The following is a 27228-nucleotide window of genomic DNA, read 5'->3' as shown; positions in this document are numbered from 1 at the left end:
CAATCTGTGCTTCTTTTCCAGCGTTTTTTTTTTTTTTTTTAAGATTACAGTTGTCACCCCCTGAACTTCTATTTCAGTCTTTTATACAGACACTCATGTCACCATCTCTGTGTGAGCTATATTTTCCAGCTTTTATGGTGCACATTGCTGCCACACTTTGCCAGGCTGTCACGCTGTGCTGCTTTTTCAGGCTCTTTTTGTTTTCAGTCTCTTCCTGTGTAGTTCTTTTTCCATGCTTTTGTAATGTCACATTGTCCCTGTGTGCTTATTTTTCAGGCTTTTGGGATGTCACGCGCTCACATATTCTCTTTGGCACTTTTTTTTGTAAAATACTGTTGTCATGCTTTCCCTCTATGTTTCTTTTTCAAGGTTCTGTGTAACACACTACTGTCACACATTTCCTCTGTAATTCTTTTTCAGGCTAATGTCATCTCACAATCTCAGAGTTTTTTTTCAGGCTTTTATGTTGCACAATGCTGTCACACACGTCCTTTGTGATACTTTTTCAGACAATTGTGATGTTACGCTCCCCCTGTGTGTTTCTTTTCAGACTTTTGTGATGTCTCACTATCCCTATGTGCCTCCTTTTCAGGCCTTTTTGTAGCGCACTGGTGTCACACATTCAATGTTTCTTCAGGCTTTTTTTGGGGGTGGGGGGCGTCACACTCTCTGTCTTCTTCTTTTTCAGCCTTCTGTGTAGTCATGCTCTCTGTGCTCTTTTTTCAGGATTTTGTGTAGTCATGCGCTCCACTTCTTTTTCAGGCTTTTTTGTAGCACACTGCTTTCACACAACCTCTTCGCCTGTTTTTCAAGCTTTTGTGTTGGACACTGCAGTCACCCTCTCCCTTTGTGCATTTTCAGACTTGTGTAGTCACGCTCTCCCTGTGCTTCGTTTTCAGGCTTGTGTCAAAGACCTTGAATTAGTGGCACCTATGTAAAAATGATGCGTGCACGTAGTGTAGGACATACCACCTTTATTAAATACACAGTATCACAAGGAACATCTCCATTAATTGTGGTTAAGCTACTCACGTGATGCACAAAGCATTTGATTGATTGATTGATTGATAGATTAAAGCGAAGTTAAATCTGACTCACACACACAGTCTTGCATCCGAGTGTACGTAGAAACGCACACACATCATCTCTAAGACACGCGCGCGCACACACACACACACACACACACACACAGTCTTTGTATTTGCACAATAAGTAAAATTAATCTGCACATTAATGAAAATGTGATTTTTGTCCCTTTTACCACATATTTACAAAAACAATTATTACTACCCCCTAATCCCACATGACAGATTACATTCAAAAGAGGTCCCCGGCCTTCTGGATTACATTCAAAATAATATACTATTCATGATGCAAAGTCACAGTTATTCATCTGAAAGAGGATCTCGAGAGGCTACAGTCAGTCAGAGGCCTTTAAAAAAAAAAAAATCATTTATTAAAACAAACTTCTCTTCACCCCTGAAATTATGAGTGAAAAATAACTTCAAAGGACCTGGATAATTTTTCCTACGAGCACAAAGAAAATCCAAATGGTACTTACATGGAGTATGTATTGCCAGTGGCCCCAGAACATGTGATACCTGCTGGAGTATACTAGTTTGTAACGCAGCCTACGAGTCGTATACGCAAATATCCCAACTGTACAGCGGCCAGTTTATTATCTACCGCAGACACGTCAAAAACAACAAATAAAGATGATTCCGTAATATTTTTGTATTTTAGTGCCTACCTACCTAACATAACTTCAAAAAACAAAGAATGTAACGTAGTCTGGCTGCGTTCTGTTTTCGTTTAAAACATGAAAATATCGCGATACGGCACAGTAGCCATCCAGCAACAGCATATATAGAAATTATGTCCAAATGTGTATAATTGTGTTTTCCGCCCCAAGATCAGCTATCACGATTAGGATTACTGTTGGCAAACATTCAATATATAGATTATTGTAATACTTTGCCAATAATAATATAACGATACCGCGATTAGTTACCGTGTTTACCATGCCTAGAAATGACAGCCAACTATGTACAATTGCTATGTTTTTTATCCTAATAAATCAATTATCTCTGTATTGTGATATTATTGTTGTTGTTGGAATAAAGTCAATAATAACACTGTATTGCAATTTTCTGTGACTTCTACACATTACGCTATTGTTTGCAAAACATTGCGATTCAGGGGCATCGTACAATTTTGTCATCAATAATGTCATGATACCACGATTAGTTACTACGCAATTCTCGTTCCTTGAAATTACAGCAAATTAGGTACAGTTTTTCAATATCATGATATTTTCTAATTTGGAAAATATAAATCGTCAAATAAGGTATCAGAAGTTTCTCTGATATCAATTTCTTTTCTTTTTTTTTCAATTATCATTGGCAAAATTTTGCAATAATACCGAATCGCGAGTCGTCATTGGATTCCTGTGCCTAGAAATTCCAATATGTGCAATTGCGTGTTTTTTTTTTTCTCGATTATTGCATAATTATAACTGGCACAATATCTCAAGACCACATCATGACAATCCTCCATGTTTCCGCGCCCCCAACCCAGTTTATTGATTATCCGATCATTTCTGTATCAAGATGTTACTGTTGTCAATACCGTATCGTGAGTTATTCTGCAATCCCCATCCCTTCGGACAGGAGATGCCTTTGTTGGAAATGCAGACAATATGAACGACCAGAACGTTAGATAATTCATTGCAGTATATCAAAGCAATCCCACGATGTGATAAAAACTGGGATGACTTCAGAGCAGTCCGACCGGACGCTCAGCTAGCTGTAAGTGCTTTCAGGACATGCCAGGACAACATTAACGCATAATTGCTTTGATATTCTAACCAAAAAAGGGTCAGATATTTCATAAACAATAATACTTTTTTAGGATTCTTTTCAATAATTCGCACTCCTCTTCTTATCACCTGTACAACATAGATCGACTTAAAAAAAAAAAGATGATGCTGCTGGTGGATTAAAAAATGAAATCTGTAAAAATATAAAATAAGCTGTGTGCTTGTTTTTTTGTTTTTTTTTTGGGGAGGGGGAAGAGACACAGCTCAGACTCTCAACATCTGTGTGCTTTTTAAGTACATTAAATAATACAATTGCTCAAAGCACTCCTGACAACATTGAAAACACCACACGGTCGTCGTATATGTATGGCTAGTCTGTGGAAACATATTTACAGAAAATATGACATTGATGGGGAAAAGGATGCTGAGAAAGTAACGCTAAATAAATAATCTCCTTGCTTAAATAGAGGGGGTTTAGTATATGTACATTTTTTTTATCAATGGGCACGCATTGAGCGGCAAGGCGGACGAGTGGTTAGCACATCCGCCTCACAGTTCTGAGGACTCTGGTTCAAATCCGGCCTCGCCTGTGTGGAGCTTGCATGTTCTCCCTGTGCCTGCGTGGGTTTTCTCCTGGTACTCTGGTTTCCTCCCGCATCCCAAAAACATGCACGGTAGGTTAATTGAAGACTCTAAATTGTCCGAAGGTATGAATGTGAGTGCGAATGGTTGTTAGTTTCCATGTGCCTTGCAATTGGCTGGCGACCAGTTCAGGGTGTACCCCGCCTGTCGCCCGCAAGTTAGCTAGGATAGGCTCCAGCATACCCGTGACCCTAGTGTGGCTAAGGAGTGTAAAAAATGGATGGATGGATGGCACGCATTGAAAGATTTTATTCATTTTAAACTTCAAAACAGTGTGGAGTACATGACAATTATTATTGTTTTTTTTTTTTACCTTTGGTAAGTTTCTCCACACTTTTAAGATGTATCATTGAATTTATAGCACATATACTGTACATCAGTATACTATCTAATTATATTTAATTCGTGGTGCATGGGGTCCATTTTAACTTAAGTTTAAAATATGGTTCAGTGCACTAAACAGGGTTTAAAAAAATATATGTATATAAAGGAGTGGCTTTGGTAACCTTTTCCAATTTTGACAGAATGATCATTATATACATAATCATATATAATACTGTATCAGTATATTATTTGGTTTTATATTATATTTAAATATATTTTTCAATGGTCCTTACCGAGGTGTGTGGGCTCCATTTTAATCTACCAGATATGTTGTGCTATAAAGTGTATGCCCGTATATAAGATTAGAATGATAAATAATAATAATGAGGATAAAAATCAATTAATAATAAATACACAATAATTATATATACTCTATGGATATAAATATAACCACAATCACAGACTTTACTTTGTGTAAAAATAACAAACAAAAAGGACTAATAAGATTGAATTGTAGAATTATATATAAGCAATATGATTAAATAAAAAATAAAAAACATTTTTTAAGTCTTGTAATATATTCCCATTTTTTTGTAGGATTTTATATTAACTGTATTTGTTGTATTTAAATGCTTGGGCTGTGTAGACTGTTTTAAATATGAAAAAAGTCAGTCTGAAAATGTTCACGTCAAATTAAGCCTTTGTTTAAAAAAAACATCTTTAAATATATTACTATAACTTTGTAGGATTTAAATTCAAATGTATTTGTCATATATCATAGCGTGGGCTCTGTATATTATTTAAAAAAAGCTTTCTGTCTTAAATATTTAAAATAAAATGAAACATTTGTTAAAAAAAAAAAAAAAAAAAAAGAATATGACAACAATGAACAATGAGGAGAAAGCCCAGTCTATTTACGTGTAAGTTTCCCTTTGTGCACACGTGGTAAATATGCATGAAGACAAAATCGCATTTAGTCTCAAGAGTGTTGGGACGTATTCAACAATGACCAACAATGGATCGTGGCCCCCCCCTGTTGAAACCTGCCTGCTACTGTACGCACAGCGAGGGAATATGTAAAGCAGAAATGACTCGCGAATTTAAGGCTTTTTCTCAATGCATTGACGACGGTTAACATTTACAGGGGACATTTACACGCAGAGGATTATCAGCACCTCTTTTAACTCTATGAACTTTACACGGCCAGACGCCATCCCCCTGGCACACACACACACACACACGTACTGTACAGCAGGGCGTAGTAGCAATCGCCTCAGCCCAGTATGTCCAGGTAGACGGGGGAAGCCTTGGCGAGGCTCTGGAGCATGGCGTGGATCTCCTTGATGTTGAGCCTCATGTAAGGCTCCCTCTGCCAGCAGCCCAGCATCAGGTCGTAAACCTCCTTGGGGCAGGTGCGCGGCCGCTGGAGCACACGGCCCTGCGTGATGCACTCGATAACCTGCCGTCAACATTTAGTTGTAACTCAAATGGCAAGAACAAAAGAAGTTCCTCTTACAAAAAGTTTTAAAAAGTTCACAAGCAGATCACTTTCTACCGTAGGTTATTCAATTTGGGAATCTGGGGTGAGCTGCAAAACTTTTAGCAAAAGTTTTTTTTTTTAACTTTGTAGGCCACCTTCATTTTGCATTTTGGATTGTGAGGTACGGGGATTGCTTCCCTCAAAAAGGGAAAATATGCTAATGTAACAAAAGTGTGTGCTGCTTCATGAAAGACGACAAGACGACGAGAGGTAACAATTTCAGTGTTGCCTTGAGAGACGCGTTTAATTTGTTTATTTTATTTTTTTAAATTTTTTTAGAAAACATGTTCTGTGGCCATAGCACACGCTTTGGCATTGACAAAAAAAAGTAAACCTCTTGAAAATCGGTTAAGAAATGAGGAAGTTATGACTTATTTTCAATGTCCATGCATTGCCTTTGAAGGGAACATCGACGTTCCAAACATGCCCGCCACATTAATTGCCAGTGGAGTATAAATAAATAACCTACTCCCTGGAAAACCTTTTGTGTACTTATTTCAAGTACAAATTTGCTTGAAACAAGTGAAATTTGTCTAAAAACAAGGTGATGAGATTTTGAGCTTTAGCAGTGTGTATGCTTATTTTCAGTCTAAAAAAAAACGCTAGCACTATCAGGTCGCTTTCATCGCCATAACTACTTGTGCTAAATCTAGTTAAATGCTCGTTTATGACAGGACACCTTATGAAACACTGTTTGCAAATGTCTGCTTTTCAATAGATGAAGACTGTAAAAAAACAACAACATTTTGTTTGTCTTTGTTTCTTTTTTGTGTGGTTGTTATACTGTATATACTACATTTCCAACAGTGTTGTCTATTACTCAAATCAAAAGGTGACCTTATAAACAATTTATTTCTTCTTTGATAGACCTAGAGACAAGCCAAAATGTTTTTAATATTCCTTTCCTCTGAGATGAAATACTCATATTGTAGTCATACTGTCACGAAAGGTCTGCGCTTTTCTGGCAATAAACCAGACTTTTATAATGTATTGTATAAATACATATATATATATATAACAGATCCATCCATCCATTTTCTGAGCCGCTTCTCCTCACTAGGGTCACGGGCGCGCTGGAGCCTATCCCAGCTATCATCGGGCAGGAGGCGGGGTACACCCTGAACTACGGGCAATTTAGAGTTGTCAATTAACCTACAATGCATGTTTTTGGGATGTGGGAGGAAACCGGAGTGCCCGGAGAAAACCCACGCAGGCACGGTTAGAACATGCAAACTCCACACAGGTAGGGTCGGGGATTGAACCCCGGTCCTCAGAACAGTGAGGCAGACGCTCTATCCAGTCGAACACCGTGCTGCCCAGGTAACAGATATAATAGAAAATTAGGCTAGCCTAATAATAATAATAATAATTATCATTATTATAAGGCTAGCCCTATTTTGGGTCATCCACCAAATGGTCTTTTTCAAGGTCTAAAAAAAGTTAGATCAAATTTCAGAAGGGTACATTCCAAAATTGCCATGGTGGACGACTGGTTAGCACATCTGCCTCACAGTTCTGGGGACTGGGGTTCAAATGCCGGCCCCGCCTGTGTGGAGTTTGCATGTTCTCCCCGTGCCTGGGTGGGTTTTCTCCGGGCACTCCGGTTTCCTCACACATCCCAAAAACATGTGTGGGAGGTTGATTGAAGACTCTAAATTGCCCGTAGGTGTGAATGTGAGTGCAACTGGTTGTTTGTTTATATGTGCCCGCCGTTAGCTGGGATAGGCTCCAGCATACGCGTGACCCTAGTGAGGATAAGCGGTGTAAAAAATGGATGGATGGATGGATGGCACGCATTGAAATATTTTTTCATACAGCGCTCATGTCTAACGTATGCTCTCGCAAGTCAAAGCAAAAAAATCAGCCGCGAGTGATGGCTCGCATCTTGAAAAAATCGTAAGTCGGGTCGCTCAAGGCATTACTGTACATTGTGATTCACATGGAAAAATTAGATAAAACATGTCTTTAACAAAAGTGGAAAAAAGTGACGGTATTTCTTCTAACGTTTTGTAAGTTTGCAGGCAACTTGGTAGTTTGCAAAAGATGAGGTTAAGAGGACGGGACTGACCTCGTTGTTGGAGAGCTGGTACCAGGGCTGCTTGCCGTAGGTGAAGATCTCCCAGAGGACCACGCCCAGGCTCCACACGTCGCTCTCGGTGGTGAAGCGTCGGTACATGATGCTCTCCGGGGGCATCCAGCGGATGGGCAGCATCGTGTGGCCGCCCACCTGCGCAAACACCACAAACACACGCAAGTAAGAAAATATCTTTAAATTGTTCACATTATTTTTATGGTTTCGTCTATGTTTGATGTATATTATGTCTGTAAACTGCAGTGGCGGGCTGGAAACGGAGGGTAGAAACGGAGGGTAGTCACCACCCCCCACCCCCCAAGACAAATCTGTAAATTGGTGAATGCACCACTATGTGGGGATTTACTGTTGACTTTTTGTGACATTTTTGTTTGGTGATGTGCCGTGAGATGTTTCTAATGTAAACTATATGCTTTGGCTCAATAAAGGGTTGGAAACACTGTCCTATATAGTAGAAGCTGATCTAAAAGTAGTTTAATTCCTTCATGGCTTTACAGTCACCACCTCCTTTAACTCCCTATGAGCAAGTCTTTATAATACCCCCCAAAAATAAGAATCTGCTCAATTTTGTACTTTTGGCCCTCATTACCATGGAAACTGGTCCATATATGCAGATCATGTCATTTGCATTTAAATGGAATCAAAATTAAAATGTGCGGTGAGAATATAAATGTACTGACTCTGTAGTAGTCAGTGCTGTAGACGTCTCTGGACATCCCAAAGTCTCCGATCTTGACCAGCAGGTTCTCGCCCACCAGGCAGTTCCTGGTGGCCAGGTCTCTGTGCACAAAGTGCTGCGACGCCAGGTAGACCATCCCGGCTGCGATCTGCTGCGCGATGTGCAGCATCTGCGACTGCGTCAGCTCCACCAGGATGCTGTGCTGCCCGTCCGCCATAAGCACCGCGTCCGGACCGTGGGACCTGCACGGTTCCATACAACGAACGTTGATGGTAAGTTAGTCATCAACAAAAATATGTATATTCACGATATGCCTAAACGTGCAAGAACCACATATTTATTTCTAAACACTCAAAAGGTTATGAGGTAATCAACAACAAATACAAGAATTGAGAAAGTCATCAACCATTAAAATAATATTTGGCATGCCTAAAACAGTTCAGGAAGAACTAGAGTAAATGAAGAATGTCACATTTATCAAATTATAATGACAAAAACTCATATTTTTAAAAGAAAAAAAGAAAATAATGAACACCCAAAATCCTACTACTACTACTACTACTAATAATAATAATATTAATATCAACATGCCTAAAATGGTGCAGGGTTATATAATTAAAATAAGGACAAAAAGCTAAAATAAAATAAATAAAGGAAAAGGAAAAATGAACAATCAAAAATATTAAGAACGTTTGAATTATTTCAATTGGTTGCAAAATGTTTTTTGTTTTTTTTAGATTTCTCCATTTGAATTGTATTGTTTCTGGAAAATGCAGACTTATGGGGACACATGAAAAATAGTTCCCAGCATGTCCTGAATGAGGTGAACATTTTGACGCTGGAATGATTTCCATTGGTTGAGAACTGGTCAATTTGAGGTTTGAGGATCTTTCTTCTGGAAAATGGGGAATTATGGAATGGGACAGTTGGGAATTCTGGGAATGTTGGAAATATAGGGGTGCCTTGAGATACAAGTGACCCGACTTTTTCGAGATATATGCTGTCATCTGACTGATTTTTTTGACTAGCAAGTGGCCGGCATGTTGGGCAACTGGTTAGCACATCTGCCTCACAGTTCTGGGGACTGGGGTTCAAATCCTGGCCCCGCCTGTGTGGAGTTTGGATGTTCTCCCCGTGGCTGGGTGGGTTTTCTCCGGGCACTCTGGTTTCCTCCCACATCCCAAAAATGTGCGTGGTAGGTTGATTGAAGACTCTAAATTGCCCGTAGGAGTGAATGTGAGTGCGAATGGTTGTTTGTTTCTATGTGCCCTGCGATTGGCTGACGACCGGTTCAGGGTGTACCCAGCCTCCCGCCTGAAGATAGCTGGGATAGGCTCCAGCAGACCGCAACCCAAGTGAGGAAAAAAAATAAAAAATAAAAAAATAAACATTTAGTTATACATTTAGTTTTTTGGTGGGGAGGCTGGAAAAGATTTACTGCTTTCGGAATGAGTTGAACAGGTTGAGAAATGGTGAATTTATTCTATTGCTCCACTCAATTCAATGGGATTTTCTTTCATGGTAAATGTGGAATTGTGGGAAAAGTTAATTTTGGGCATACAGTATGGCAACAATGCACTCTTTCCTGAGGAACTTGTTGAGGTCTCCATGCTTCATGTACTCAAAGACCATGATGAGGGGGTCGCTGTCCACGCACACGCCGTAGAAGGTGACGATGTGCTCGTGCTGCAGGTTGGTGAGCAGCTCCGCCTCCCGGTAGAAGTCGGCACGCCCGCTCTCGCTGGCCTCCTTCAGGGTCTGTCGACACACACGCGACCAGGAATCCTTCAAAGACTCCCCGTGCATCGATTATCGACTGATACACCGAGACGCCTCACGTACGTACCTTGACGGCCACGTGGATCTTGTCGTGGTCGGGTGTCAGGTTGTAGCACTCGGCCAGGAAGACCTTGCCGAAGGCGCCCTCGCCCAGCTCGCGCTTCAGCACGATGTTGTGTCTCTTGATATGCTGCACGACTGCGGGCAAGTAATATTTTGGGAATATTGTTTTACCTACACCTTTTTAGCCTATTTAATGTTCATCCATCCATTTTCCTCATTAATATAAATATTTGGTTGATGATTAGTTTCTGTTTCTCTGTCATTGTAATTTTAGTTTTTACATTTTTATTAAATAAAAGGCATTTTACAGCAGCGTCTTGTCTTGTTTAACTCAACACATTCCTTTTTTAGAAGGAAAAATAACACTCAAATATTGTATCCTATGAAACATAGTAATAACATTTAGGAACATTTTAGAATGTAAAGAAATAAACAATTTGTGCATCATGATTAATTGATTGCGACTCCTTCTGATCTGCGCGACTTGGCCACCTGGGGGCAGTATAATACAGTCTTGACAAACGAAGAAGAGCTTCAAAACTAAGTGACTCAGTAAACTGCAGTAATATTAGCCGTTTTGATATATAATATAAATATATTATATATATATATATATATATATATATAATTTTTTAATTTATTTATTTTTTTATTTTTATATATTATTTTTACCAACATGTCACGACCTAGGTACTTTTCAGTTGGATTTAAGTTAAGTTCAATTCAGTTGCATTTAGTTTTAAAAAACAGTTTTTTTTTAAACATTCAAGTACAATTAAATTTTACTAATACCGTATGTCCAATATATTTTAAATGAATCATTATTTTAGGAAAGTTTTTTTTCTGTTTTTCCCCACATTTATGTGAAATGTTAATGTTCAAACTGTATATAATGTTACAGTGGCTAAAAATTGTATAATATACTTTTTAGGAATAAAACCTTTGTCTAGTTTTCAATTAATCGTTAGGCCAACTCTGCTACTGTATTTTAATGTTGATTATGATGGTGGTACTTGGAGAGTTAAGTATTTTTACGTGGCGCTCTTAAAACTTTGAGAACCACTGCTGTCGAGTATTTACTTCCATTATTTTTTGTAGCCCCCTGCTTCCGGCGTCCATCCCCACCAGGTAGCTGATGACCGGAATGGGCAGTAACTCACACGTGTCTGGTTTCAACATGCTGCCTGTGTTGCCGAAGTACTGCGGGTTCTCGATGACGGGGATCTTGGTCATCCCGATGATGACGGCGTCGGGCGCCATCTCGGAGGATGATGGCGTGTTGTTGCCGTTGGAGACGTGGTGGAGGGGGCTGGCCGAGTCGTCGTCGTTGCTGATGACCGACGAGGAGCCTGGCGACACGAGGACCAAGAGGAAGGTGTGTGTACAAATAAACTGGGTGAGCTGTTTACACTGTAATTACATTGTAACTAACTACATACTGTATAAAACAAATGTCTCTACAGTACTGTACATTGTCACATTAGAGCAATGCTTTCTATGCACCAATCCATTAGCAGATTAGCATTTTTCTTTAGAACAATCATTTTAAATACAATATTATTTAAATATTATATCGTATTATACTCTACCCAACATGTTCCCACATTATTTTAAAAATGAAAAAAGTGTCCCAAAAACTAAATTTAAAAAGTAAGAGAAGAGTGTGATCTATAACAACACAAAATAGATATTATTGTATCTTCCTAAAAAGGTGTGGGATGAATTTTTCATGTATTTAATGGAAATACGTACGTACATACACACGCAGACATAAATTAAGTAAATAATTCAAAAGAGAGGAATTGATTTGATAAAAATTATCCCACACATACAAGAACAATTTATAAAATGTATTTAAAAACCACAAGAGGAATTCATCTACAAAATAATGTTAACATTTAACATGTCTAAAATAGTTTAGGTCAATTTCACATTTATTTAGACAAAATCATCACAAACACAAAAGAACAAGTCATTAAACTAATAAAAAATATTTTTTTAAAACGTAATGTGAATGATATATTAAATGTCAAAAATCGTTCAATTGAAATAGTCACCCACAAAATATAGCTTCAGAAAATGATAAAGAAAACAAATTAAAATAAAGAAAAAGTAAAAAAAAAATAATAAAATACTGTTTTACACAACTGTATTAACAATTTAAAGCCATATAAAAGAATAGGGCGGCACGGTGGGTGACTGGTTAAGAGCGTCTGCCTCACAGTTCTGAGGATCGGGGTTCAATCCCCGGCCCTGCCTGTGTGGAGTTTGCATGTTCTCCCCGTGCCTGTGTGGGTTTTCTCCGGGCACTCTGGTTTCCTCCCACACCCCCAAAACATGCATGCTAGGTTAATTGAAGTCTCTAAATTGCCTGTAAGTGTGAATGTGAGTGCGGATTGTTGTTTGTTTATGTTCAGGCCGCGACCCTTGTAAAGATAAGCGGCTTAGAAAATGGATGGATGGATGTATAACATAATAGTGGGTATTATGGCAAGGTGTAGACGCTTGAGAAAAATAAAGAAAGCACAACTGATCTTTTTTTTTTTTTTTTTTTAAGTATTAATAACTGTAAGCCTTACATCAAGTGAATTAAATACGCAACGTCGACGGTGATCTGGGAAGACGAGCTCACCTTTAATTCCAAACTTGGAGTTCCTTCCGTATTTGAGAATGATCACCATAAGAACGCAGCCCATCAAAGCCACGCCGGCGATTCCCACCACCACGTAAACCTGCAAAAAAAAAACAAAAAAACATACAAATATAACAGGCAATGGCCTTTGGACAGAACTACCCTGATGGCCTGCAGGGGGAAATTAATGTTGTTGTTGTTTTAGGATATTTTATATGGTTTGTTTCTCACTTACAGCAATGCTGTCATCCATTGGCGGAAGCGGCGAGTCTGGAAGGGAGCAGAATTCCATCGTGAGTCATTAAAAGTTGCATAATATCATATATTTTTCATTGGTGTGTGAATGTAAACTTTGTTATGGCTCTGCCTTTTGTTGTCAATGTCACTCAATTTGTTACTTAAATCTAAAAAAATTAATTGAAGCTAATTAATGAATCATTTTGGTGAAATTACTCATTACGTTCAAACCTAAACATAGTCATTTATTTATTAGAAATAATGCTCAAAATAAAATTTAAAAAACGTAAAAATAGAAAGTACGGTAAATGTAAAAGAAATCTGAATGTTTTGCATGTTTAAAAAGTGTATGAAAAATTTGAAATAATAAAAAAGGAAAAAGAAAGTGGTCAATAACAACCAAAAACTAGAACTCCATTTTGCACTTACATTAAATATGTAATATACAGTATGTATTTTGGTTATTAATAAATGGTCATTATGGTAGCACTTGGAGAGGTCAGTATTTCTTTAGGTGGTACTTAATATAAAATGTTTGAGAACCACTGTTTGAAGTAAAAAAAGAAAAAAAAGAAAAGAAAAACATGTCCTACCAGTAGTGTCTGGACAGATGAAGACAGGCAGCAGAAAAAGTGACGGATACGACATCGTTAATTGAAAATGCTCATACGGTACTATGAATATGCAGCCGGCGTGGTCACTTACAGTAGTAGAAAGGATCTTCTACAGGAGGAATGACAAAATTCATGTTACCAATGGAGTGGCACAGGAGAAGTCAAAGAAGAAAAAAGAGGGAATCGTGGGCGCACCTGTATGGTCGTAGGGTGGGTCGATGAACTGCGCTGCCACCATCTTCTCGTCACGGCCGTATCGGTTCTTCGCCACCAGGCGGTAGACGCCATTGTGAATGTGCGTGGGGTTGACCAGCTGCAGGCAGCCGTGGTACTCGCTCTTGGTGGACTGGTGGATCATGGTCCGGATGTAGTCCTGCTCCTCCAGCGTCACGTTCTCAAAGTACCACTGCAGCTCTGGCTTGGGGTTGCCCGTCATGCTGAAGGGGATGCACCAGTGGTGGCCCTGCTCCGGTTCCAACAGCTGCTGGATGGTGGGGGCGACTGACGGGACGAGTGGTCGCACGGGGGGTGGGGAGTGGTTGGCAAGTCAACGACCGGGGAGGGAGGAGTGGTCCGGAGGAAAAACAACATTGAAAGACTGAGAGAGGACATGTTGTTTCAGGGGTGTCAAGTATGGAGACAAACAATACAGCTGCAATGGAGACTGACATAGCGTCCCTTTTGGGGGCGTTTCCAAGTGGGGCTGGCATGATAGTATCACAATAGTCTAAACTATCCTGTGATAATGGCTAGACGAACAAGCAAATAATTGGAGATACAGTAAAACTCCGCCTATTATCAGTTTGCTATTCACAAATTTAACTTTGCGTTTTTTTCTGTGGAGTCTATGCTTAGCTATTTGCTGAAAAACTCACCTTTTCAGGTTTTTTTCTTTTTTTTTGTGCACTTTCTGTAACACGCTAAAATGCTGCCCAAGCCCTGTCTAAATCGGAATAGCTGTATGGCAAAGAGGAACCAAGGTTAGCCTGGGTTGTTACCGAGAGTCTTTGCTGGATGTATGCACGCACTTCTGTTTTTGTTGTTTTTTCCCTCCCCTAATTCAAATCATCTATAAACCAATTACTTTCAAGAGCAATTTTGTAAGATGAGTTAGAAATGATATTAAACTGTTTTGGGATCATAGTTAAGTGTTGCCCCCGCCTACACGCAGTTCGCTCCTCGCAAATACACCCATTTGCTTTTTTTCTCTGTGAAACCTATCCCTAGCTATCCACTGAAAAACTGACCTATTTCTATATTTTTGTGCTTTTTCTGTAACACCCTAATATGCCACAAAATCCCTATCTATACAGTATAGCAATAGCTGTCAAGAAATTGCGTTGGAGTGATACAGCTTGATTAAGAAATAAGCTTTGTATGTCATGGACGAGTTAAGTTTAGCCTGGGTTGTTAGTGGAAGTTATGGAGAGTGTTTGCTGCATGTGCATGGACACGTGCACTTGCAAATAAAAGTAATCTGTAAATGCAAACTAAAACTAGCAGACATTCTAACAGCTTCTTCCCTCTTACCATTAACTTCTTAAACAGTTAGCTTACAATTCCATCGTAACATGCTGCCAATTTTGTCTTGAGATTGTTGTCATATCTCTGTCGGCCCAATTATATATTATTCGTGCACTCACTGTAGTAGTCTCGCCACTGCACTATTTGCATATCTGTTGTTGACCAATACTGACCACTTATGTGCTTGAGAAGTATCTGCACCATTTGCACAATTGACACTGTTCCAGATTGTCGCACTACTAGTCACTTTAAATTGCTAGAGGACTGCATCATTTGCACAATTGTCTAAAAATAATAAAATTGTATCGTCATTCCCACATTACCGATAACCTTTCATTGCTCAGTGACTCTCCGTACTGTGTTTTTATGTCTCAAAAGTATTTTCTGTCAAATGGCTGTCTGTTGTCGTACTAGAGCGGCTACAACTACCGGAGACAAATGTGTTTTTGAGATACTTGGCAAATAAAGATGATTCTGATCATTCAATTTTAAGGGTAGTGCTGTAAATTAGGTTGAAATTACAGTATATTAAACCATTAGCACTTGCTAACAGTGCCTATGTTGTTGGTGTGTTATTGAAGATGGAGACAAACATTAGCATTAGTTGATAGTGGTATGGTTTTTAAGGCGAAGACATCAGCACTGGCTAACAGTGTTGCAAGTATGGAGACAGATATTAGCATTAGCTGATGGTGGCTATGTTTTGGGTTACTGAGTACAGAGACGAACATTGGCACCAGATTAGAACAGTTTTTGTTATTGAGTGTAGACCTTTTCATAATGTTTGTAAACAATATGTACTTCTGGGTGGCAGAACTCAAGGGCCGACAACAGACCTGAACTGGGAACGATAACAAATATATTTTGCTTCTATCTTTTTGTGTTTGGGCTCGCACTGCCCTATACCCCCCCCCCCCAAAAAATGTTTTTCCATTTTCTTAAACACGCTCTATTCATTCACTGGAATCTGGATGAGGAAGCTAATTCGAGTGGATGTTGTAAATATTTGTACGACTTGTAAGAGTGCCTTGAGGTGAAGTAGCCACTTCAAAGGGCCAGACTGGGAATCGAATCTTCATCATTGTGTTTTGTGGAAGGCATTTTCTCTCTGGTATGTGTAAAATGTTTGGTTGGGTTCTTTTTAATGTTTTAGCCTGCTTGCTGGCGGTAGCTCTACAATCAGCTATTCATTTCACCGCCAAAAGAGCACGTCTGTGCCATTAATCCGAGCAACAGAAAAGTCAATTATTTAGCCAGTAACCCACTGATCATGTTAAATATGTCTGCGTTTCCACAACTCTATTTTTTAATTAACTTACTTGTTGAAATATAAACTACAGCTGCCGTTCAGTCACCCTTAAAAGCAATTTACCTCACGTAACATCTTCTTTTGGACTAACACGTCACACATTCAAGAAGAAGGCTAAAATAATCACTCAAGCTATTTACCCTGTTTTTTCAATTGCTCTGCCCTGGTCAAATTACAGAATTGTTTGTTTGTTCTAGTGGTTCCATTGGAGCTATTGCCACCCGGAAGTAGGTGTGACGTATTGGTGAAAATGTCTATAGAGACAAAGATTAGTATCAACTACCAGCAGCTTAATTACTGAGCATGGCGACAAACATCCTCACAGTAAACGATGGGAGAGGAGACACGTGGAAGCAGAGGACGGCAAAGCTTCACAGGAGGAAGAGTTATGGACAGGAAATCACACCAACAAGTCAATAAGATCAGCGGTGGCAGCAATGAAAACAAAGTGACTTGTGCTTCTGCTGCTTCCACTTGGAAACAAAACAGCAACATTTGTGAAGCGGAATATGCTAGTGTGCTAATGTGTGCTTACAGTGGATGTTGAGCTGCAGGGTGGCCTCCGTCTGACCCACCATGTTCTCAGCAGTGCATGTGATCACCTGCCCGTTGTCCTCGGGAGAGAGGTCGGTTAAGGTTATCCTGCTCGCCGTTTCCATGGGGTCAATCTGGACACATAGCATTGTATGGTGGCTAACGCTATCCCACTGTTCACCAACCAGTAAACAACTACCAAAAACATACCAATTAGCCTAAACCCATACTAAGCTATAGCCTATGGGGAATGTCACATGACCAAACCCGCTATACCAGTTTTCATTAGTAAGCAACAACTCAAATGAGTTAGCCTCAAGCTGTAATACAGTGACTGTGGCTTGGCTAACTCTCTCGATTTCCCTCTTTAAGATGAAATAGTGGCATTAGCGTTGCTCTACATCTTCATGCGGGTCGATCTGTACTCATATTACAGCATGGTGACTAATGCGATTGCGGGGTCTGTTAGTAAATATCCATCCATCCATCCATCCATTTTCTGAGCCGCTTCTCCTCACTCGGGTCGCGGGTGTGCTGGAGCCTATCCCAGCTGTCATCGGGCAGGTGGCGGGGTACACCCTGAACTGGTTGCCAGCCAATCACAGGGCACATAGAAACAAACAACCATTCGCACTCACAGTCATGCCTACGGGCAATTTAGAGTCTCCAATTAATGCATGTTTTTGGGATGTGGGAGGAAACCGGAGTGCCCAGAGAAAACCCATGCAGGCACGGGGAGAACATGCAAACTCCACACAGGCGGGGCCGGGGATTGAACCCGGCTCCCCAGAACTGTGAGGCTGACGCTCTAACCAGTCAGGCCACCGGGCCGCCCTGTTAGAAAATAACAAACAAAAAGATACCAGTTAGCTTCAAGTGGTAATTCACCCTTGCGCCTTAGGCTCAGCTGAAATGCTAACTCTTTCGACTTCAGTACCCTGGTAGAATTGGTGCACACCTAATCGAGTCACTCTATCAGTCCCAAAAAATCAAAACAAAGCTTTTTTAGCATGTCGCGATGATGAATTCATGTCAGATGTGTGTGTGTTAAAAAAACACTCATAACAGCTTGTTTAACAAAGGCCCCATTTTTAAATAGGGAAAATTAACCTGGACTATTTTTACTTGTGGATTTGTACGCTGTTTGATGCCATAATGAGTATTTATGTCAGTAGGTTGCAGTCTGTCTCATGCAGAGCCTCTCCCCAGCCCCCCGTTGGTCCATAAAAAAAAAAAAAAAAAGATAACACCCATTTATCATATAGCTACATCACCACCATCACCAGCCTTTTCCAAACCTTATAAACAATGCACCCCCTCAACACCCCAACAGAGTTGACGCACCCCTATCCCTGTCAAACCAACTCAGCCATGTTGATTTGATGCCCGTTGAAAACCTCAGCTGAGTTGCACACCACCATCCGCGGCAAAAAAAAAAAATGCCCCACAACCCGCCTCCCTATCCAAACAATCGCTGTTTAGCGTATAACTTGATTTTCGAAAGCTTTTTAAGAAGTGCGCCACCTTCAACACCCCGAGAGTGTTGGCACACCCCTCTCCCTTTCAAAGCAACTCGCCAGAACATCTAAAGAAATGACATTTAGCATATAGCTATGTTAATTTTACCTCAATTTCGCAAATCTTTTAAGGCAGCCAAAAGGTGGTGCACCCCTCAAACTGCGAAATATATCCATTCAAAGCTTTGTAGATATAAGTATTATTTTTAATCACTAAAAGCTTCAGTGGGTTTCAGGTGGGTTCCTTGATCTAATTTTTGTGGTTGATACGGTGTTGAATATCGGCGGGTCGAAGCCGAATCTTGAAAAATTAGACCCACGCAGGACTATACTGTAAACCCTGGAGAATGAAACCTAAAACCTAACTTCAGCCTCCACAAATGGATGCGAAGCCTCATTGGAGCTCGTTGGCTTATTCGATTAGACTGACTCACCTCGTAGTGCGAGAAAATCATGTCCAGGTTCCACAGGATCTCTGGAGGCGGCGAGCCTGAAGCGCTACACAACGCTTCGACATCGCCGCCCTGCATCTCGGTCACCAACGTGGGGGTGACCTCTACTTGAGGAACCACTGCGGGACACAAGGAGACGGTCTTAAGTTGCCGAACGAGAGGTAGGGGCAGGAGGGAAATTCTAAACCCCCCATCGATCGCTCTCCAGACTTTCAGGAAGCTTATGCCCCGTTGCTTATTTTAACACGGCTTCACGTTACCGCAGTCGGGCGGAGTCAGCGTGGCGAAGGCTTTTGTTGCTCCTTGCTCGTCCTTGCATTGCAGATCTTGGCTGTCGGGTTCCTCCTGGCTCCTCAGTTTGATCCAGAGGTTTTCGCAGATGCAGTCCAAAGGGTTTCCGGACAGGAGGAGCCTGAAAGAAAAAGATGCACCACGCTAGTTAAATCACTGGTTCTCAAACTGAGGTTGGCGAGTCGTAACGTGAGTGTTCACAAAATAAGTCAGTATGGAGCGTATATTAAAAAACTACTGTATGCCTTTGTTCTTATAATATGTATTACAACACCAATTCCAATGAAGTTGGGACGTTGTGTTAAACATAAATAAAAACAGAATACAATGATTTGCATATCATGTTCAACCTATATTTGAATACACTACAGACAAGATATTTAATGTTCAAACTGATCAACTTGATTGTTTTTAGCAAATAATCATTAACTTTGAATTTTATGGCTGCAACATATTCCAAAAAAGCTGGCACAGGGTCATGTTTACCACTGTGTTACATCACCTTTTCTTTTTACAACATTCAATAAACGTTTGGGAACTGAGGACACTAATGGTTGAAGCTTTGTAAAGACATATCCTTTACACATTGATGTCGGTTTTTGATGAGGTGCCGCCTGAGGGATCGAAGGTCACGGGCATTCAATGTTGGTTTTCGGCCTTGCCGCTTACAAGCAGTGATTTCTCCAGATTCTCTGAACCTTTTGATGACATTATGGACCGTAGATGATGAAATCCCTAAATTCCTTGCAATTGTACGTTGAGGAACATTGTCCTTAAACTCTTCGACTATTTCCTCACGCACTTTTTCACAAAGAGGTGAACCTCGCCCCATCTTTGCTTGTGAATGACTGAGCAATTCAGGAAAGCTTCTTTTATACCCAATCATGGCACCCACCTGTTCCCAATTAGCCTGTTCACCTGTGGGATGTTCCAAACAGGTGTTTGATGAGCATTCCTCTACTTTCTCAGTCTTTTTTGCCACCTGTCCCAGCTTTTTTGGAACGTGTTGCAGCCATAAAATTCTAAGTTAATGATTATTTGCTAACAACAATAAGGTTTGTCAGTTTGAACATTAAATATCTTGTCTTTGTAGTGTATTCAATTAAATATAGGTGGAACATGATTTGCAAATCATTGTATTCTGTTTTTATTTATGTTTAACACAACATCCTAACTTCATTGGAATATGGGTTGTACATGTGAACTATAACCTCATATATTCTTTTGTTTTAGTGTGAGGGGAACAAAGTTGGCCTTGATCTTTTCTCTCTCTCTGGTATTATATTACTTTGCTGTGGGGCAGAGCAAAATGTCTGGTGGGGGACCCCAGTTGCATGAGGCAGATGATAAATGCCTGTTCATGTGTGCATGACCTTGCCTAAGGAGAAATGGACAAAGTGTTACAGTGGACCCCCACTATTCGCGGAGGATAGGGACAGGACCCGACTGTGAATAGTAAAAATCTGCAAACGATTGACGGCCATTATAATTGCCATGAAAGGGGGTGCTGGGGAGAATGCGCGAATAGGTAAATCCGCAGGTGCCGAACCGCTAATGCATGGTCTCTATATTGCAGATTTTTACCTATTGCATGTGGGTCTGGAATGTAACCCACGTGCTTAACCCAATTCATTGTACAGTATCATCCCGCATATTCTGAGTTCACTATTCCCAAATTTACCTATTCATGTTTTTTTCTGTGGAACGTCTTTCCAGCTATTTGCTTTGGATTTTTTTGTGTGATCTTTTCTGAAATGCCCGAGGATGCCACAACATAGCACCTAAGCCGTGCCTAATAGGAAAGTAGTACACCTGTGTCAAGAAAGCGTGTTGAAGTGATACATCTCTACTGAGAGACAACCTTTGTAGGAGCTCGTTTTAGCCTTTTGTGGTTTAGCCTGAGTTTGATGAGATGCAAAGAAGAAGAGTGGAGCTTACGGATAAGAGATGTTATAGTTCTGAAAGGTCCTCCATGACAGCGTCGACAGGTTGTTGTCTTGCAAATTCCTAAAAGAGAAAAAACAAAACAGAACAAAACAAACATTTAGTAGGCCACTCGTATGAAGCAAATTATATTAAGAATCTTTTTATCGGTTTGTCTGTCAACAACCAAATGTATTATTAGTAGTAGATCGAGTAGAAGGAGAACTTAGAAGTAGTAGTGGTAGAAGTAGTAGTAAAGTATCTACCTATTTAGCTGTCGAACGGGCATAACAAGAAAAATGTATTATTAGTAGAAGGAGTTCTCATTGTAGTGGTAGTCGTAGTAGAAGTTGTAGTAGTAGAAGAAATTGTTGGTTGTGGAAATAGTAGCAATAGTAGAAGAAGTAGTATTGATTGAAGTAGTAGTAGCTGTAGGAGAAGTACTAGTAGTAATATAAATTGTATTTTAGGTAGTAGAAGTAGTAGTGGTAGAAGTACTACTGCTAGAAGTAGTGGTATGCATAGTAGAAGCAATACATGAAGTACTAGTGATAGAAGCTGTAGTAGTTGTGGTACAAGTACTAGTAGTAATATAAATTGTATTGTAGGTAGTCGACATTGAAGTAGAAGTAGTGATAGTTGTAGTAGTAGAATTAGTAGTAGTAACGCTGGAAGTAGTTATGGCAGAAGTGGTAATATTAGTGATAGAAGTAGTTGTGGTAGAAGTACTGTAGTCGAAGTAGTAGTAATGTCAGGAGTTTACTAGTCGTAGTTGTGCTAGTAGTAGAAATAGTTTTGCAGGTTGTTGTGATAGAAATAGTAGTAGTTGTGGTAGAAGTACTACTTGTATGACTTGTAGAAATAGTATTGTTAGTAGTAGAAATAGTAGTTAAAAAAAAGAGTAGTAAAAGTAATTGAAGTAGAAATAGTAGTTTTAGGATAATAAATAGGATATAATTTGCTCCCCCCCCCCCCCCCCCCCCCCCCACACACACACACACACACACAATGAGCTCTGCCGTTTCCAGGGGAGGATGAGGGCTGCCTCGCTTGCAGGAGACCTCAAAACAGGCTAATTTCAGCAATAGGAGAAATAGTGTGGAAAGTGTCCTACAATTGTTGACCCCTGGCGTCTTTTGATGGTTGTTATTCAAACACACGGGAACGGTATCTAATGGTGAAAACAAAATGCATGCATATGTGGCCTTGAAATGGAATGAAAGTTACTAAAGTTCAGGCTAATCATATTAGGTTGGAATCCGAGGTCGACTCCATGCGACACAGAGGTTCTCAAAAACAGCACTTATTGTACTAACACATCCTTACACATATTGTAGTCTTGTATTGTTGTAAAAGGCATCCGGGGATATCGACGTCAGTCTGGTCCTGGTCACCGTTCTGTAGGAAATGAGAGCTTTGATCAGGTGAGGCCAGCAAGGAGATAGTGCCACTGAAAAATAACACTTTACGCATAACACATAATTCAATGGAATTTAAAACATTAAAGAATTTGTGCATCATGATTTTATGCTGCAATCCAATTCAGTGTGTTGATCCTTCTGGTGTGCACGCCTTGGCCACTGGGAGGCAGTATACAGCCATGCAGACACAAATGAAGAAGAATTTACTTCTTTTACTACTACTCAATAAATTTCTGTATTATTAGTCATTTTTCATAGAGAATAAAGAATATATGCCTGTGAGTATTGGTTAATTATTAGTCTAAGTGTTTTTCCACCATTTGTGTTATCCGTTGCTTAAAGGTTGTAAAACCGCAACTATCGCTGCGTGTGAATGGGATTTTCCATTATACAAACGTATGTTAGCAATAAACTAGCGGGGTATGACAGAATGATTTCGCTTAATATTTTACAGACCAATCGTCCTGGGTTGGAATATAAGTTCGACTCCATGTAAAGCAGATGTGAAATGCCTTTTTTTGTTTTGTTTTTTTAATTTTGGAAGGTAGTCTAGTCATCCCGCGTTGGAATGTCAGCGGTTGATCAACTCTATCCAACACAGACCTGAAGCAGTTTTCATAAACAGCGCTTGTACTGTGACAAAATATTAGTTCAAAGATTCACAGGAAAGCAAGGTCTTCAAATATTTTGTACCACTATTGTCCTGGTTTGGAACAACAGATTGCAGGTGACATGCAACACAGATGTCAAGGAGTTAAAATAGTCCAATGTTTGTTTTTTTTCACTTGAGTTTTTTTTTTTTTTTTTTTAACATTGTGGAGTCTAGTTCAGTCATCTTGAGTTGGAATAGCAGCACACAGGTGCCAGTGGGTGGTCAACTCCATGCAACACAGATGTGATGCACCTATCAGAAAAAGTGCTTATGCTACTTGTCTTGGTTTGGAACCCCAGGGAGACTCCAGCACTTACATTACAAATACATGAGTTTGGCGATTCACATGAAAACAAATTCTTGAAGCTTTTTTTTGTACCTCAATCGTCCTGGGTTGGAATAGCAGGGTTTCTCCATGCAAAACAGCAGTGAAGCATTTTAAAGGATCAAATACCTGTTATGATTCTTTTGCTTGAGTTTTTTAAAACTGCAATTCCGTATAGTTGTTGGAATAGCAGTTTGCAGGTGCCCGTGGTTGGTCAACTTCATGCAAAACCGATGTGAAGCAGTTCTCAGAAACAACGCTTACACTACAACTATTAGTTCTGTGAGTAGCATTTTTGTAACCCAGTTACCCTGGGTTGGACTCCCAGTTTTCAGATGCCATGCAACACAGCTGCGAAGCAGGTACAATAATCAAACAATTATTTATTTATAATGTTGTTTTTAGAAATTGTCCAATGTAGTCCAGTCATCCTGGGTTTGAATAACTGTTCACAGCTGTCAGGAGTTGGTCGACTCCATGCAACACCGATGTGAAGCAGATTTCAGAAACTGCTTGTAGTACAACCCCAATTCCAATGAAGTTGGGACGTTCTGTTAAACATAAATAAAAACAGAATACAATCATTTGCAAATCATGTTCAACCTATATTTAATTGAATACACTACAAAGACAAGATATTTAATGTTCAAACTGATCAACGTTGTTGTTTTTAGCAAATAATCATTAACTTTTTATGGCTGGACAGGTGGCAAAAAAAGACTGAGAAAGTTGAGGAATGCTCATCAAAAACCTGTTTGGAACATCCCACAGGTGAACAGGCTAATTGGGAACAGGTGGGTGCCATGATTGGGTATAAAAGAAGCTTTCCTGAATTGCTCAGTCATTCACAAGCAAAGATGGGGCGAGGTCCACCTCTTTGTGAAAAGGTGCGTGAGAAAATGGTCGAAGAGTTTAAGGACAATGTTCCTCAACGTACAAGTGCAAGGAATTTAGGGATTTCATCATCTACGGTCCATAATATCCTCAAAAGGTTCAAAGAATCTGGAGAAATCACTGCATGTAAGCGGCAAAGCCGAAAACCAACATTGAATGCCTGTGACCTTCGATCCCTCAGGCGCCACTGCATCAAAAAACCTCATCAATGTGTAAAGGATATCACCACATGGGCTCAGGAACACTTCAGAAAACCAATGTTAGTAAATACAGTTCGGCGCTACATCCGTAAGTGCAACTTGAAACTCTACTATGCAAAGCAAAAGCCATTTATCAACAACACCCAGAAACGCCGCCGGCTTCTCTGGGCCCGAGCGCATCTAAGATGGACTGATGCAAAGTGGAAAAGTGTGCTGTTGTCCGACGAGTCCACATTTCAAATTGTTTTTGGAAATTGTGGACGTCGTGTCCTCCGGGCCAAAGAGGAAAAGAACCATCCGGACTGTTATGGACGCAAAATTCAAAAGCCAGCATCTGTGATGGTATGGGCCTGTGTTAATGCCAATGGCATGGGTAACTTACATATCTGAGAAGGCACCATTAATGGTGAAAGGTACATACAGGTTTTGGAGAAACATACGCTGCCATCCAAGCAACGTTTTTTTCATGGATGCCCCTGCTTATTTCAGCAAGACGATGCCAAACCACATTCTGCACGTGTTACAACAGCGTGGCTTCGTAGTAAAATAGTGCGGGTACTAGACTGGCCTGCCTGCAGTCCAGACCTGTCTCCCATTCAAAATGTGTGGCGCATTATGAAGCGTAAAATACGACAACGGAGACCTCGGACTGTTGAACAGCTGAAACTGTACATAAAGCAAGAATGGGAAAGAATTCCACCTACAAAGCTTCAACCATTAGTGTCCTCAGTTCCCAAATGTTTATTGAATGTTGTTAAAAGAAAAGGTGATGTAACACAGTGGTAAACATGACCTTGTCCCAGCTTTTTTGGAACGTGTTGCAGCCATAAAATTCTAAGTTAATGATTATTTGCTAAAAACAAAAAAGTTTATCAGTTTGAACATTAAATATCTTGTCTTTGTAGTGTATTCAATTAAATATAGGTCGAACATGATTTGCAAATCATTGTATTCTGTTTTTATTTATGTTTAACAGAACGTCCCAACTTCATTGGTATTGGGGTTGTACAACAAAATATATATATTCTTTTTTTCACAGGAAAGCAACATCTTAAAGCATTTTTGTTGTCCAATCATCCTGAATTGGAATACCAGGTCGACTCCATGCAACAGAGATGTGAAGCGGTTCTCGGAAACAGCGCTTATACTACGAAATACACATGCCATACTTACAGGTTCCGGAGGTTTATGTAGTGCCTCAGACTGTTGTCGTTGAGCTCAAACAACCTGTTTTGATTTGCGATGAATCTGTCAGGGAACACACGATAACAAAGTGTTATGGATGTCACGTTTTTTGTTTGTACGTACAGTATAGTATATGCGTGGGTGAACTGCAGCCCATCCTAGCTGACTTTTGGGTGAGAAGCGGGGTACAACCCTGGACTTGTCGCCAGTCAATCACAGGACAGACAAACAAGCATTCAAACAGATATTCACAGTCTTCAATTTGCCTTGGAATGTGGAAGGAAGGCGGAGGACCTGAAGAAAAGCCACGCAAGCACGGGGGAAACCATACAAACTTGAGATTCGAAACCTGAATGTCAGAACTGTAAGGCAGCTGTCCTAACCACTAGATCAACGTGCTGCCGGAATATAACAATGTGACCTAAAATGTTGCCTGCTAATCAAAATTCTATTTGTATTTCCTAAGGGTAAAAAAAAAAATAAAATAGTGAAGGAACCCAAACAAATAAGCTCGACTAACTAATACTATTAACATTTTTTGAGCTGATATTTTGGGGTAAAAATGATGTTTTTTTTGTTGTTTTTTTTAAATCAGATCATGTGTTGTGACCATGTGTATTTGCCATGCCTGGCTTCTACACACTTAACGTACATGTGTGCAATCATGTCAACAATCCCATTGGTAGTGGGGGCTGGGGGGGTCACATTGACGCCCCTTTATAGTGTGTGCGTGTGTTTCATGGAATGCTGTGCAAATCCAAATAAACGTGCACGAGCATCACGCACGCGCAGTTAGTGACACGTAGAAACGCGCGCGCGTGCACACACACACAGAACACAATTTGACTGTTCTGATGTGTGTGATGATGCTGTATTAGGAGGTCTGGGGGAATGCGTAGTTACATGATCACCTTCATCCTTTTAACATCTCATCATCATCGTCAGGTTGCCACGCACGCACTTACATGTCGGTGATGTTTTCCGTGTCGTCCAGCGTGAGCATCGGGAAATCCTCTATGCTCGGCGCCGCTCCGTCGACGCACGCGATCCGCGCCACCGTGCAGGTGCAGGCGGCGGGGCAGGCGGCGCTGAACCCCCGCAGTCCGCGCAGCGCGAGCAGGAGGAATCCGAGACGAGCCGTGCCATGCCAGTCCATCGCAAATTTACACAAAAAAAAAAAAAAAAAAAAAAAAAAAAGACAAAAATCCGAAACAACACACCTCTTGTGTTTTCACCCCCCACCCACCCCCCTCCCCTTAAACCCACCCACCCCCCCCTTAGATGTAAAATGTCTCAATCGGACGGAACCCTTGTCCTCTACGAAATGTCGATCCGCTTGCCGGTGGAAGACGGAGACATCAGGGTGCCGTGGAGCGGCCTTAGCGTGTCTGCAGAGCCGCGATCGCGCACGACACGCTCGCCGCCGTTCGTGGAGGTGTCAAGTGCTCCAGCAGCAGATGATGATGATGATGAAGATGATGATGCTGTCTCACTCCTCCGGAGCCTGCATGCCCCCCCCCCCCCCCCCACCCCTTTCTTCACTTTTTTTTTTTTTTTTTTTTTTTGCCTTGTAAAAACAAA

General features: G+C 40.5%; 1 protein-coding gene across 1 annotated transcript; it reads right to left on the bottom strand.

Moving 5' to 3' along the window:
* Nucleotides 1–957: 957 nt before the first annotated feature.
* On the bottom strand, nucleotides 958–26819 carry ntrk2b (neurotrophic tyrosine kinase, receptor, type 2b). Its single transcript, XM_061798971.1, has 18 exons — nucleotides 26613–26819; nucleotides 25636–25710; nucleotides 22297–22368; nucleotides 20986–21054; nucleotides 19017–19168; nucleotides 18739–18875; nucleotides 16789–16921; nucleotides 13616–13921; nucleotides 13512–13529; nucleotides 13400–13408; nucleotides 12805–12839; nucleotides 12570–12669; nucleotides 11098–11286; nucleotides 9942–10072; nucleotides 9684–9853; nucleotides 8097–8340; nucleotides 7393–7551; nucleotides 958–5243 (listed from the first exon to the last, which is right to left on the bottom strand). Exons 1-18 carry the CDS (start codon nucleotides 26801–26803, stop codon nucleotides 5058–5060), a joined length of 2376 nt encoding a protein of 791 aa, XP_061654955.1. The 5' UTR covers nucleotides 26804–26819; the 3' UTR covers nucleotides 958–5057.
* Between the last annotated feature and the right edge of the window lie 409 nt (nucleotides 26820–27228).

This window comes from Phyllopteryx taeniolatus, chromosome 15 (genome assembly GCF_024500385.1).
Source record: "Phyllopteryx taeniolatus isolate TA_2022b chromosome 15, UOR_Ptae_1.2, whole genome shotgun sequence".
Taxonomy (NCBI): domain Eukaryota; kingdom Metazoa; phylum Chordata; class Actinopteri; order Syngnathiformes; family Syngnathidae; genus Phyllopteryx; species Phyllopteryx taeniolatus.
The sequence above is the reverse complement of the archived record's forward strand: the minus strand, read 5'-3'. Positions and strand labels throughout refer to the sequence as shown.

What these genes read in the sequence shown, in the direction of transcription:
- ntrk2b (XM_061798971.1), bottom strand. Translation starts at nt 26,803, where the DNA reads ATGGACTGGCATGGCACGGCTCGTCTCGGATTCCTCCTGCTCGCGCTG. An exon ending in GCTGACTCCGCCCGACTGCG is followed by an intron (nt 18,876 to 19,016) that starts GTAACGTGAAGC and finishes TGTGTCCCGCAG; the next exon opens with TGGTTCCTCAAGTAGAGGTC. An exon ending in AGATCCACGTGGCCGTCAAG is followed by an intron (nt 9,854 to 9,941) that starts GTACGTACGTGA and finishes GTGTGTCGACAG; the next exon opens with ACCCTGAAGGAGGCCAGCGA.